General features: G+C 35.7%; 1 protein-coding gene across 6 annotated transcripts in view; it reads right to left on the bottom strand.

Annotated features, from left to right (window-relative positions):
* C2CD5 (C2 calcium dependent domain containing 5) overlaps positions 1-14,750 on the bottom strand; it is a 94,841-nt gene that overhangs the window by 77,734 nt on the left and 2,357 nt on the right. For 4 of the 6 annotated variants that reach the window (XM_023755517.1, XM_023755518.1, XM_023755520.1 and 1 more), the window contains exons 3-6: positions 7,793-7,879; positions 6,819-6,990; positions 3,964-4,059; positions 578-733 (exon numbers count right to left, since the gene is read on the bottom strand). In XM_023755517.1, the coding sequence (XP_023611285.1) occupies positions 578-733; positions 3,964-4,059; positions 6,819-6,990; positions 7,793-7,879 (511 nt within the window). The remainder of the gene's footprint in view (positions 1-577; positions 734-3,963; positions 4,060-6,818; positions 6,991-7,792; positions 7,880-14,750) is intronic. The other 2 variants (XM_023755522.1, XM_023755519.1) reach the window with 2 other exon arrangements.

The following is a 14,750-nucleotide window of genomic DNA, read 5'->3' as shown; positions in this document are numbered from 1 at the left end:
TTAATAGTAATATAAGTGTAAATATCTATTTCAAATACATAAATTTATTAAAAATAAATATTTATACTTATTTATTATCTAGAATATATATGTATGAATATGTGTGTATAAAGACACTCACACATATATACATATAAACATAAATTTTAGGTAATAAGTTCTTCAAAGAAAAATAAAAGTAAATTGGGTAAAAGTGGCAGGTAGGGGTAGAAAGAGCTATAAGTTGTCAGAGAAGAACCATGAAAAGGCAGCATTTGAACAGAAAGCATTAGAGAGATTACCTAAATCTGAGTACAAATAAATGCTGGAGGGAAAAAACTAGAATCCAGTTTCCTACCTCCTTGCCAGGGCACTTTCTACTATACCACTTCATGAACATAATTTCTTTTTACTGCCTAATTAAGAAAGAATTATAAGCTTCTGATTAGATTTATCCTTGTTATACGATGGAAATTCATGTGTTCAGGGGGTAGAGAATCAGTCATATATAATTCATAGTCTTCTTTATAAAATTTGAGGTAACATGTCAAAAGGAAGTGAAAAATTTTGCAGTAATAAGGGTGAATTTTTAAAATACCTGACATTAAAGAAATGAGTCTCTGTCTGGCCTCATTTGATGCCCTTGGTGTGCGAATTCGATCAATCCACTGATATTCTGGGTCTTCATTGACCACAAGTTCTTCTACAAATCCATGAATTATTACAGCTCTATAGCACTTTGGAATAGATGTTGCTGTTAAAAGAAATGATCTATTATGCTTCTATTTATCACACGGTTAAATCAATTTTTTAAAAATGTACAACTAAGTTCTTACCTTTTGGATAAATAGTACAAGAACATCTTCTACAGTGATAATCTAAATGTAATTACATAATACTTGCAATCAGTCTTCTAAGTTCCATTTTACTCGTACAAATAATCATTTTCTTTCATGAGACCTCTCATCTTTCCCATGTAAGCATAATGAATATACATTGTACTTGTATAACTTAGAAAACAGCTAAGACTTCTTAAATAGCATTCAATGCAAAGTGCAAAAAATCAAAATTAAAGTCGGCTACCTGATTATCTAAATAGGTGAAAAACAGATAAAGTACACAAAAAACTTTACTTACTCAAAGCTCTATGAAAAAGTTCTGTACACCAGACTCAAAAATCAAACCTTTCTGACATAATCTGAGGAAAAATAAAGCTCTGAAGTTTCTAATAATGCATGGCCATATGGCCAGTGGTTCAGTAGTCACTCTACTTAACAGACTCATTTAATATGTAAAACACCAAATGTCATTGGATTTAACTAAGATCTGGTCACATTCAAAAAGAGAAGAACCTGAGAACATCTACACCAAACTAGTTTCTTAAAATAGACATTTGTACCTTGAAGCTAACTCAACTACTTAGGACTTTTCAAGTCTATTAATCCAAACTAGCTATAAATTGCCCAGATCTGCCCAATTCTGACACATACTGCATGGTATTCATGAGGCTCCATACCTGTGCACGCCTATGTAATTTTAGATAGCACCATAGCTTAGCAATACTGCTCTACTCCTATCTTTCAGTGCTCTGTACTAAAGTAAAATCCCACTGGATTTTTTTTTCTTTTTGACAGTTATACAAAGTTTAATATAGTCATATCTTTTACACATTTGGCAAAAGTAACTTGTTCTAACTTATGAAAAAAATTTACTGAGCAATAAAATATTAACCTCTGTGCAAAGTAATAAAATAAATATGTGACAGTTATTTTTAAACCTTGTTTTTCATAAATGTTGACCTACTGGTACAAGAGTAAAACCTGCATTAGATGAGTGGCCACAAGCTTCTCCATAAGATGGTGTCTAATAATTATGGTTAAGGTCACTAAAGACTTTTGCAAGATACATACATATATCTACCACAAAAGGTTCCACATCTGTATTGTTTAGTTTTAGACAGCCCATTTGAATGAAGTCTGAACATGCCACACATGTAGCCTCATCAAATTTGTTTCCCCAAATGCAGATATTAGAGAGTGTGGGATTTGTTTTCATTGATTGAGAAAGTGCAACAAGTCCTTCTCCCTCTATGTTGTTGCTGACTAATGACAACCAGCAGACATCAAGGTAGCATAGGCTACTCTTCAGATACAGTGCATCATGTTTTATACTCCTTTTTTTTTATATTCTTACACATATGTAGTTTGATAGGCAGTGATTTTCTTTTAACATGGGTTTAGTTGAGCTGTAGAGCCTTCCTGTTCCATACAGGTCGGTTTAGTTTCATTCCCTTTGGTATTTGGTTTTGAGTTAGGGCTATAGCAAATATTATCACACTTTACCTTCTCAAATGAAAGGCACCACATCTAACTTCTCTAAGGATAAATTAATTTGTAGCACTGCAGCAAAAACACATTCCACCTTTGTTTTCAATCTTATTTCCAGTCATTCTTAGTTATCTCAGAATTTTATTCTTATACTAGAGGCCCGGTGCACGAATTTGTGCATGGGTGGGGTCTCTTGGCCTGGCCAGCAATCGGGGATGGCAGGGGTATGGGAGGTTGGCCAGCTGGGGGGAGGGGCATTTGGTTGTTCGGTCGCTTAGGTTTTTATATCTATAGATAGTGCTTTAACAATCACTTCTTCACCTTTGGTCCCAATACCATGAAACATAAGGTTTAAAAGTAAATGAATCATATGACCCAACAATCCCTCTCCTGAATATATACCCCCAAAACTCAAAAACATATATTCCCAAAGATATATGCACCCTCTATGTTCACTGCAGCATTATTCACAGTGGCCAAGGCATGGAAACAACCAAAGTGTCCTGCAATAGAGGACTGGATAAAGAAGATGTGGTACATGTACACAATGGAATACTACTCAGTCATAAGAAAGGATTAAATACTGCCACGTGCAATAACATGGATGGACCTTGAGAATATTATGCTCACTGAAATAAGTCAGTTAGAAAAAGCTATGAACCATCTGATTCCACTCATATGTAAAATAGAAAACTGAAGCTTTTGAACACAAACAGCAGTGTGGTGGTTGCCAGAGGGAAGGAGTTGGGGGGAGAAGGGGGTCCTAATATACAGTGACGGGAGATTTGACTTTGGGTGGTTGGCACACAGTGCAATATACAGATCTTGTAAGATAGAAACCCACACCTGAAACCTATATGATCATGTTGACCAATGTTGTTCCAATAAATTTTTTTTTTTTAAGAAATATTAAAAAGTAAATGAGGTTGCCCAGGCCGGTGTGGCTCAGTTGCTTGGGCATCATCTCGTGCACAGAAAGGTTGACAGTTTGATTCCCATTCAGGTCATGCATATACCTGGATTGTGGACCTGATCCCTGGTAGGGGCCTACAGGAGACAGCCAATCAATGTTTCACTCTTACACCAATGCTTCTCTCTCTCCCACTCCCTTCCTCTCTCTCTCCAAGTCAATAAAAAAATATTTTTTTTTAGTAAATGAGGTTAAATTGTTTCATTAATATATGGATTCTTTAAAATTCTGGGAAAAATCCAAAACCTTCACCTGGTACTCTTTCTACTGACATGAGGTGGCTATTATCAGCAATGGTTAATGTTATTCCTGCTAATCATGCTCACAAGCTGGGGGTAGAGACTGGAGTAGGAGCTGGAGAAGGGAATAGAGGTGTGGCAGGCTGGGTACAGCCTCCCTGTGGGCCACAGGCATTGTCATGACAACCACGGGTACACATGTGCCCCACTGAATGTTTCTAATAAAAATTCTGATGAACTTGTAAAAAATTAGATATAATTTATTTTAAAATCAGAAAAGTAGTCTCTAGAGCTACAGCAGTTTCTGAAAAATTAACAACTTTCTCTTTGCTATGAAAACCAAAGAATAAAAGATTTTCCATTAGCCTTCTAAAATATTAATTTGATTTCCCATATTTGTGAATTATTAAATTTCCTGTTAAATGAATAATAAAATGTATTTACTTACTGCAAAAGAATTTGACTCCACATGATGACTGCCTAAATCGATTTAAATCATTGAAGAGGTCTACTTTGACAACTACATTGATTTCCCCACGAATACCTATAATTTCAAAAGAAAAATCAAGTTTCTACCTTAAATAATAAAGTATAATTAATCAAGCAATGCCAATTAATGATTTTAAAATAATGTATCAATCATAATAGCAATGCTAACTTTGTTTCCCTAATTATTTTTATTCTAAGTAGTTTCTTTATTATATTTTCTAAAGAACATGTATACATTAAAAAATGAATAATATTTATTGTACCAGAAGTCTTCACTTATTTGAACCAATCTAACTGGAAAGGAGTACCATTTAATTTGATGATGATAATGTGCATTGGTAATGTTCTAAATGCTTTACAAGTAGTATCTCACAGTGCTCATGCCAATCCAGTAAGGTAATTTCTTTAGTATTAGTATTCCCATTTTACAGAGGAAAAAAGCTACAGTTTAATAAAAGTTCAACAATTTTTATAGAGTCAATAGTAAGTGATGAAGCAAGGATTAAAAGTCAGATCTTTATTATCCCAGAGTAAATGCTCTTAACAACTAATGCAAGAATCTGATTTAGCACAAAAGAACTTTCATTCTTTTCAATGAATACACAGCAATAAGTTAAAATAAGCTAACTAAGAAATTCTAAGATAACAGGTTTTTAGAAGATGCCCTAACAAATAAAAATGACACACCTCAATCCCTAAACATTTTTTTTTTTTTGGCTGTCCTGACTTCCTGTCAAATTCATACTTATGGAGGAACCCTTCTAAGAAGAGTGACTTACTCATTTACCTACTGAAATAACAGATTATATTCCTAACAAAGGGCCCATGTAACCTATTAAACCAACAATAAGCAATTTTTAATATAATATGTTTAGAAAATTCATTCATTCCGATAGCTACTGCTTTTAATCCAAGTCCAGATTCATTCTCCAGTGGCTTTTTTATTGGTAATCTATACTAATAAAAGGGTAAAATGCTAATTAGACCGGGTCAACTGGACATCTTCCAGATGTCCAACTTCCTTCCGGACAGTTAGAGGGCAACCAGGCCAGTAGAGGGGTAGTTAGGGGGGGACCAGGTTGGCAGGGGGGCAGTTAGGGGGTGACCAGGCCAGCAGAGGGATAGTTAGGGGGGGACTAGGCCAGCAGGGGAAGGCAGTTATGGGGTGGCCAGGCTGGCAGGGGACCAGTTAGGGGGCAATCAGGCCATCAGGCAGAGGCGATTAGGGGCAATCAGGCCAGCAGGGGAGGACAGTTAGGGGTGATCAGGCCAGCAGGGGAGGGCAGTTAGGGGCAATCAAGCAGTAAGGTAGAGTGGTTAGGGGCAATCAGACAGGCAGTCAGGTGAGCAGTTAGGAGCCAGCGGTCCCGGATTGTGAGAGGGATGTCCGACTGCCGGTTTAGGCCCGATCCCGCAGTGGGATCGCGCCTAAACCGGCAGTCAGACATTCCTCGAGGGCTCCCAAATTGGAGAGGGTACCGGCCAGGCTGAGGGACTCCCCCCCCCCCCCATGAATTTCATGCACTGGGCCTCTAGTATAACATAAAATGGGATTTTATTTTATTATTACAAAGACAATACATACAGGGTGGGGGAAAAGTAGGTTTACAGTTGTAAGTATGTGAAACACGGAGTTCATTCTTGTATATTATTTCTTAATTATTGTATTATTTGCCATACAAACAACTGTAAATCTACTTTTGCCCAACCCTGTGTACATTATAAAAAGTATAGAAAAAAGCAAAACAGGACAAAGAGTAAAATAGGACTATAGTCCACAAATAAAATTATCCAAAGGTAAACATTTTATCACATATTCTGCCAATTTCATCAAGAGCATTACATATATACAATTCTCTTGTTTCTAAACTATCTTGAGATTATCCTATAATGTTTTATAATCTGGATTTTGCAATTCATAATACATCATGCACATTTCCTTCTGCCATTGTATTATGAAAACATGCTTCTAGTTCTGGCTGTGTCAACTTATGTTCTAAATTATTTAAGTAAATCCTATTTTCCAACTTATTTTGACCAATTTAAACATTAGTAAATGATAATAGAATATAAGTAACATCACAATAAATATACATAAGTCTCAGCAAACATCTTGGTTTCTTACAATAAATGACTATTAATGGAATTGTCAGGTCAATAATGTAAACTAGTAAGAAAGATGCAAGACTAGATAGAATCATCTGCCTATGCCTTTTGGGTCCATTTACCATTCTAAAAAGATGGCATCTTTTAGGCTAGCTGTTCTCAAACTTTTCAATCGCAGGACCCGTTCAAACTTAAAAATTACTGAAGTCCTCAAGGAGTTTTTATATATGTTACTTATATCTATCAATATTTACCATATTATAAGTTAAAATTGAGAATTTAAAAAAGTATTTGCTTATTACTCCATTGAAAGTAATAATGAATCTGTTAATATAAGCAATATTTTTTATAAAAATAACTATATTTGGAAAAAAAGTAATGAGTGGCACTGTGTTACATTTTTGCAAATCTCTATAACATTTAGCTTAATGGAATACAGTTTGATAGTTTGTTTTAGGAACATAGAATACAAATATGAGATGATTTTTAAATAATGCATATACTTGCTATACTGTACAAATTTAACTCAGAAAATTGTTTCAAATTATGTTCAGAAAATAAACAATTCTACCAATAATACATTACTACTAAGTCTAAAAAGGAGATATCTTTTAAAGGTATAAATTTTAAAACCACAAAGTGTACATAATAGTCTTTAAGGATAAATTTAAAAGATTGTGATTTATTTTCTTAAAATATATTCCTTACCATGTATGGTATCATAAATTGGAAACCATCCTGAGATGACTGTTGCAGCTTCACTGTAGAGTAAAGGATCAATATCAATGTACACTTTACCAATGGCATCATTTGCACTATAAGTATCATGGTCAAGAACTGTGATCTGTAGAGGTTCATCTTGTAAATCTTCATCATCCACCTGAAAGCATACTTTAAATTAAATCTTAAAATTTAAAGATCTTCGTTATCATAAATGTAAATGTAAATTTGTATAGCGAATATAAAAGATTACTTATTTCTGGGGAGGAAAATCCAATTAATATATAAACAAAAAATTGTAACTCAATTTTCTATACAAGATGCAGATGTACAGTTTGCCTCAAGCACAGAGTTAGGATAATTAACCAAAAAAAAAGTTTTAATTTCTTTTCTGCATATTATCCTGTGTTTCACTACTCTACCAATGGTTTCCAGCAAAAATGCTTTAGGAATATCATAACAGAGTCCATGTATTAACTACAGAGTAAGGATGCTAATGAGCACAATGACAGCATAATTTCTAAGGACAACTTCAGAGAATAAAACTATAAGCAAAACTAACATTATTTGTAAGAAAAAACAACTTAAGTTCTTGAATTAAGTTCATAAAATAAATGTCTACCCTCTCTCTCTGCTTCTGTTTACTCATTATCAAGTACTTACCATGTGCCAAGCACTGTGCCAAAGAGAGGAACTATAATTGTTCTTAAGTGATTTCTGATATATGCTAAAATTCAGAGAAATTACTATATAATAATATAATACCTTTTTAATCTGGGTTCTCCTACATGTATTTATATTTTCTTGACTGTAACATAATTTTTTAAGTGCAATATTCCTAAGAAATATTTTTATGTTACAGGAAAACTACTGTACCTGAAATAAAAGGTGTTCTTATCATTCCTAGGGAAAGCGTCACCTCAAAAAACACACACTAAAAATGCTAACATTTAAAAACTTACCTCAAATTTAAACCATTCTGAGTTCCATTGAGGGTTGAGGGACTTGAGATACACATCTGTTTTAAAGGTGGTATTACCAAATTTTACCTAAAAACAAATAAAAAATAATCAAATACAGATATCAAATATGTGAATATAAATAAAATTTAATGTGAGCCAAGCAATGAGAGGATTAACATTGGAGAGGAAAAAAGACAACTATCCCCTGAGCCAAAAAGAAGAAAGTGTGGATAGTTCCTGGTAAGTTTATAGACTATACCTGGTACAAGGGATTATCCACTGTTCTGCTTGACTAGCTTTATAAGAAAATTAAAACATAGACCATTATGTCATTATGGAAAAAGGAATCAGTATGCCCTTCACTAAACAAGAGCTCAGACAAAAGAGTTTTAAGGGTGGGAGATAAGCAAAAATAAAATCAGAAGGTGAAAGGATAGCTTTCTCTGTCATATCAGCAAGGGAATCCAGAACTACAGCTCATTATTATAAGAACTCAGTAATAGATCCCTGTTGTATCTTCTGACTTCCCCATACATATTTTTAAATATCTTATCTGTGCACACACAGGGATCAGCAATAAAGTATGGTCAGTAAGGGTTTTATATTCTCACTAGAGGCCCAGTGCATGAAATTCATGCACGGGTAGGGTCCCTAGCGGCTGCCGGCTGCCAGCCGGGGCCTCCCTTCCCCCCGCTGCCTGCCACCACTGCCGGCCAGCCCACCCCCTGGTCAAACTCCCGGTCAAGGGGACAATTTGCATATTAGGCTTTTATTATATGTTCTCATCTTTAAGGACAATGAAAGGGGTTGGATGGAAAGACTTGCAAACACTGAGTCACAAAAATCCAAAAATCTATACATATATATAAAAGCCTAAGTCACCAAACGACCAAACAACTGGTTGACCAATTGCTATGATACGCACTGGCCACCAGGGGGCAGACGCTCAACACAGGAGCTGCCCCCTGGTGGTCAGTGCACTCCCACAGCCAACCTCCCATGGTCCCTTCCCCAGGCTGGCTGGCCCCGCTGACCCCTATCGGGGCAGCCATCCTCCCATGGCCCCTCCCCCCGCCTGCCAACCTCCCACGGCCCCAATGGCCCTGATCGCCAGCCAGGCTGAGGGAGCCCACCTGTACACGAATTTGTGCACTGGGCCTCTAGTAAGTAAATAAAAAGAAACAAAAGTGGCGGGAAGCAAGCTAAATCTTTGGAACTTGTTTCCAGCAAAGAATGGAAATTGTGAAACCTCAGATGACTTAAGAAGTGGTCAGGAAGCTTAGGAGCAAAATAGCTAGGCAACTACTTCACCTTTCCAGAATTTAATCTCTTCAACTCTTCCCTAATTCTATCATAATCTCAGAATTCACTAAAGGTTATATCCTCTTTATCACAATACCCAGCACAGAGTTTTTTGCATACTGCAAGTATGTAGGAAATGCTGGTTCAATTAGATAATCTATAAAATCTCCTTTCCTTTTTTACTACAATTCTACTTTTGGTATTGTAATACTTATAGGTATTAATTTTAATCAATCCAGGAAATTTTCTAAAAGCAAAATATCCAAAACTATTTTTATCTATCTTCTGTATATTTTTCTAGTTATTATATCACTCAATTGGAATGATTGGGAATGATAGCAACCATGTGGTACCTAGGCAGTTTGGTTAGAGGATAAAAAAGTTTTAAAAATTACATAAAAATAATACCGTCTTGCATGATAATTTGACAAAATCAAAGATAAATAAGAAATGGAGAAAAAATATTTACCAAATACATCACAAAAAATAATTTACTCAATTTTTAATGAGTTCCTATAAACCAATGAGAAAAATATCTATAAACCAACAGAAAAATGGACAAGGGACATGAACAAACAATTAAAAGAAATGAAAAATAAATGTCTTAAATATGGCAAGAGATGATCAATGAGTGTAAATTAGAACCATCTCAATGGACTACAGTTTGACAATACATATCAAAACTTTAAATGCCTATATCCTTTACGTTCAGATGTACAAAGGATATACAATGCATATAAGCAGCATTATAATAGCAAAAGATTGGAAACAACATAGATATCAGTTTGGAACTGGTTAAATTATATATGGTAAAGCCACACAAGGCAGTCCTAAACAGAAGAAATGAAGCAGTTTCCAAGCACTAGTACGGAACAATGTCCAAGATATATCTTACTATTGCAGAACAGTATGTATGGCATAATTTGCATAGAGAAATATGACAAAATGTTATGGCAAATAACATATGCCTTCATATGTACAGATTATTTCTAAAAGGATATATAAGAAATGTTAATAGTGGCCACTACAAAGAACAGAACAGACTGCTTTGTTAAAGGAAAGGCAATGAGAGGCTGACTCACTTTGTTACCTTTTGGATTACAAACCATGAACATATATCACCTATTTTTTAAATGGATCATTTTAAATTTAAAAAATTTAAAATGAGCCTAACCGGTTTGGCTCAGTGGATAGAGGGTCAGCCTGCGGACTCAAGGGTCCCAGGTTCGATTCTGGTCAAGGGCATGTGCCTTGGTTGCGGGCACAATCCAGTGGGGAGTGTGCAGGAGGCAGCTGATATTGAACCCGGGACCCTTGAGTCCGCAGGCCGACGCTCTATCCACTGAGCCAAACCGGTTCGGCTAAATGAATCATTTTAAAAATAAAAAATAAAAAATTTAAAATGATACAAAAAAACTACATAGTCATTCAACAGGGAAGTGACTGAATAAATAACTAAAGAATCCTACTGAAAAACGGTAGTTGATCATACATATTGTCCTGGAAAAATATCAATGACATAACTGAAAAAAACAAGTAGTAGAATATGTAACAGCAATTATCTCTGAAGAAGGGACTGACAGGGTGTAGGCAATACAGTACGGTGTAATAAGAAAGTAGTAAGGAGCTTTCAAGTTTTATTTCTGAGTATTCAAGTTTTTTGTAATGGGAGCTGTTCGAGTATTTCCTGTGTAATTTTTTTTAATTTTAAATTACAAATGTTAAAGAAATGAAACTTAATGGGGGAACAAACAACCCAATTAAGAAATGGGCAAAGGACCAGAATAGACACTTCTCCGAAAAGGACATACAGATGACCAACAGACATATGAAAAAATGCTCAACGTCACTAATCATCAGAGAGGGGCAAATTAAAACTACAATGAGATAATCACCTCATGCTTGTCAGAATGGCTATCATCAATAAGTCAACAAACAAGTGCTGGCAAGGATGTGGGGAAAAGGGAACCCTCAGGCACTTTTGGTAGGAATGCAGACTGAGGCAGCCACTGGAAAACAGTATGGAGTTCCCTCAAAAAATTAAAAATGGAACTGCCTTTTGACCTAGCGATCCCACTTCTGGGAATATATCCAAAGACTCCCAAAACACCAATTTAAAAGAATATATGCACTTTATGTTCACAACAGCATTATTTACAATAGCCAAGATCTGGAAACAGCCCATCAATTGATAAGTGGATTTAAAAAAAGCTGTAATACATTTACACAATGGAATACTACTTGGCCGTAAAAAAGAAAGAAATCATACCTTTTGCAACAGCATGGATGGACCTGGAAAGCATTATGCTAAGTGAAATGAGCAAGTCAGAGAAAGACAAATACCATATGATCTCACTTATATGTGGAATCTAATGAACAAAATAAACTGAACAAAATAGAAACAGAGGCAGGGAGGCATGGAACAGACTGACAGCTGTCAGAGGGGAGGCAGGGTTGGAAGGCTGGATGCAAGCAGGTGAAGAGATTAAGCAAAAAAACACATATATAACACACACAGACAACAGTGTGGGGATAGACAGAAGGAAAGGGAGGGTGGGATAGGTAGGTGGAGGTAGGCAAAGGGGGATAAATGGGGACAGAAAGACTTTGCTTTGGGCAATGGTTGCACGATGCAGTTTTGTTGAGTTGTCACTTGAAACTTATATGGTTTTTGTGAACCAATATTATCCCAAAAAGTTCAATTAAAAAAAAAAAGAAACTTAATGCAGGAAAAGAAGAATAGAGGTTACTGCTCATTTATTAATTTAATTTTCAATACATTTCAATATTCAAAATATCTAAGAAATACTTAATATCTAATTTACCTAAAAACTGCTTTATTTGAAGTAAAATGTAGTTAGGATTTATAAAACCATTCAAAAGCCAAATGTACTTAAGGTTTGTGGTTCCATTGCCAAAAATAGCATATTATTTTTTAGGTTCTAATTTAAAACCCCCTTCAGTTTTATCCCACTATATTGTAGTACTATATTGCACTTTTTTTGGCCAACTGTCCATTTTGGATATAGTAAAGATAAGATAGTCCCCACACTGCATTAAATAAACAAAAACCAAGATTTTAGGAAGAAAAAAAAAGGATAGAGTGTGTATTTTGCCAATATTGTAATGATTCCCCTTGTACTAAAGAAGAATCACAGTCCATTCGGTCTTATTTAATTCAAAGGAGATTTTATTACTCAGCAGTTAAGTGAATGCCTTACAACTTAGTTAAAGAACATCAGGGATTTTAATGAGATTACCTAGTAAAGTACAAGTGTTCTCTTTCCCCACTCATTAGCTAAATTACCTTGAGAAGGTTATTTAAGGCTGCTTCCTCCTCTGAAAAGGGGGTTGTTGTGACCATTACATGAGGTAATGCATGGAGAGATCTAGCAAAATGTCTAATACAAAGAAAATACTCATTTAACAATAATTTCTTTTCCTCTCCCTATTCCCTAAAGGCTCCTGGATAAACACAAAATGATCGTGTAGTTCAGCAGAACAGTTTGTAACACTGAAATATATTTCCATTAATACTTTCCTTACACAGAAAACCATCCCATTCATCCATGGAATTCCTGCAAGAATAATCATCTTTAACGACTACTTGGTATTGACTTCACATCATATATTGTAGAAATTCCCTCAACAGATGGATAAAATCAAATAACCAGGTTAAATCAGATAATTATTAAAAATGATACAAACAGTGAACATTAAGATAAAACATAAATATTAATTCTATTTTTTTTCTGTTAATCCTCATTAGAGGATATTTTCCCATTGATTTTTAGAGAGACTGGAGGGGGAGAAACAGAAAGAAAAACATCGATGTAAGAAAGACACACCCATTGTTTGCGTCCCACACAAGATTTAGCCTGCAACCAGAATTGAACCCAGGACCTTCCAGCCCGTGCGCCAATGCTCTCTCCACTGACCCAAACTGGCTACGGCCATTCCTCTATCTTTTAGTGTAAAACTGACTAAGGGTCCATTCTTTAGAGTTGTACATCATCTTCTTCTGCACCCATAAAGTATCATCTGTAACTGCCAGTTTGAATTTCTTTAAAATGTAGTGGTAGAACTTAAAATTGCTTTTAAAAAACCATGAACATAGAATCCTAGAATTTTTACAATTTTCATCTAGTTCAGAGTAATTTTTAGTGACTGTATCCATAAGTCTTTATGTAGCATTTATCAGTGTACTTCACACTTATTTCACTAATGTATAGATTTAAATAAATTAAATTTAAATAAACAATTATAGAATTGGCAGAAACAACTGCCTCTTGGCAAAGTACATCAGCCAACCAATGGGTGGCAGGTCCACAGGTACACTGGAGAATAATTTAACTGTGTAGGGTATTGAAGAATGTGCTTGTGGAAGGAATGCAGAGCACTGGGGACTGTAACGAGTCAGTTCATGTAAGTTGGTTAAGAGAATTTCTACTGAAGACTATTCCTTCAAGCTTTCAGACCACTCGGTGGTCAGTATGCCCACCTACCTAGCCAAATTTTATTTCTCACTTCTATTTAACATAAACCCAGCCTTCAGTTATATATGCTCTATCTTGCCTTTGCTTTTACCAAATTTGTCCTATTCATCTAAAAATGCCCCCTTTTCCATTCTGCCTGTGGAAATTTTACCCCTCTTCAAACCTAGCACAAAATTTCTCATCACCAGCCCAGGCTTCATTATGTCCCTCTCCTATCTATAATCTATAATAATAAAAGCGTAATATGCTAATTAAACCAGACATCCTTCCTGATGTCCTTCTTTCCAGACAAAGCTATGGAGGGCGGGGCTGGAGGCAGAGGCCTGAGGCAGAGGCCCGCAGCCTCCCAGCAGTGGGGGGAGGGGGGGGGGACAAGCCCCTTGCACGAATTTAGTGCATCAGGCATCTAGTGAGCTTATAAAGTACTTACAGTCTACATCATACAATTTATCCCTTTATTAAATTATAATCCTTCATTATCCTCTTTTTCCTGCATTAATCTTTCCCTTCCTGCTGGATTATTCCTATTAGCACACAATTATGTTCTATTATCTTCTAACTTACTTTTTTTAGTACCAAAAACTTTGTATTCCCCCCAAATACCACACTATTTTTCCTCTCCCCTTCATATTTCCTCAAACAGTTGCCTATTCATACCACTCCTACTTCTTCATCTTCCATATTCTTTAACCCTCTTTAACTCACTAGACCAGTGATGGCGAACCTTTTGAGCTTGGCGTGTCAGCATTTTGAAAAACCCTAACTTAACTCTGGTGCCGTGTCACATATAGAAATTTTTTGATATTTGCAACCATAGTAAAACAAAGACATATTTTTGATATTTTTTTTATATACTTAAATGCCATTTAACAAAAAAAAAATCAACCAAAAAAATGAGTTCGCTTGTCACCTCTGACACGCGTGTCATAGGTTCGCCATCACTGCATAGACCAGCCGTGGGCAAACTATGGCCCGAGGGCCGGATCCGGCCCGTTTGAAATGAATAAAACTAAAAAAAAAAAAAAGACCGTACCCTTTTATGTAATGATGTTTACTTTGAATTTATATTAGTTCACACAAACACTCCATCCATGCTTTTGTTCCGGCCCTCCGGTCCACTTTAAGAACCCATTGTGGCCCTCGAGTCAAAAAGTTTGCCC

This window comes from Myotis lucifugus, unplaced genomic scaffold (genome assembly GCF_000147115.1).
Source record: "Myotis lucifugus unplaced genomic scaffold, Myoluc2.0 scaffold_78, whole genome shotgun sequence".
Classification (NCBI taxonomy): domain Eukaryota; kingdom Metazoa; phylum Chordata; class Mammalia; order Chiroptera; family Vespertilionidae; genus Myotis; species Myotis lucifugus.
Note: the sequence above shows the minus strand (reverse complement) of the source record. Positions and strands in the feature narration are given on the sequence as shown.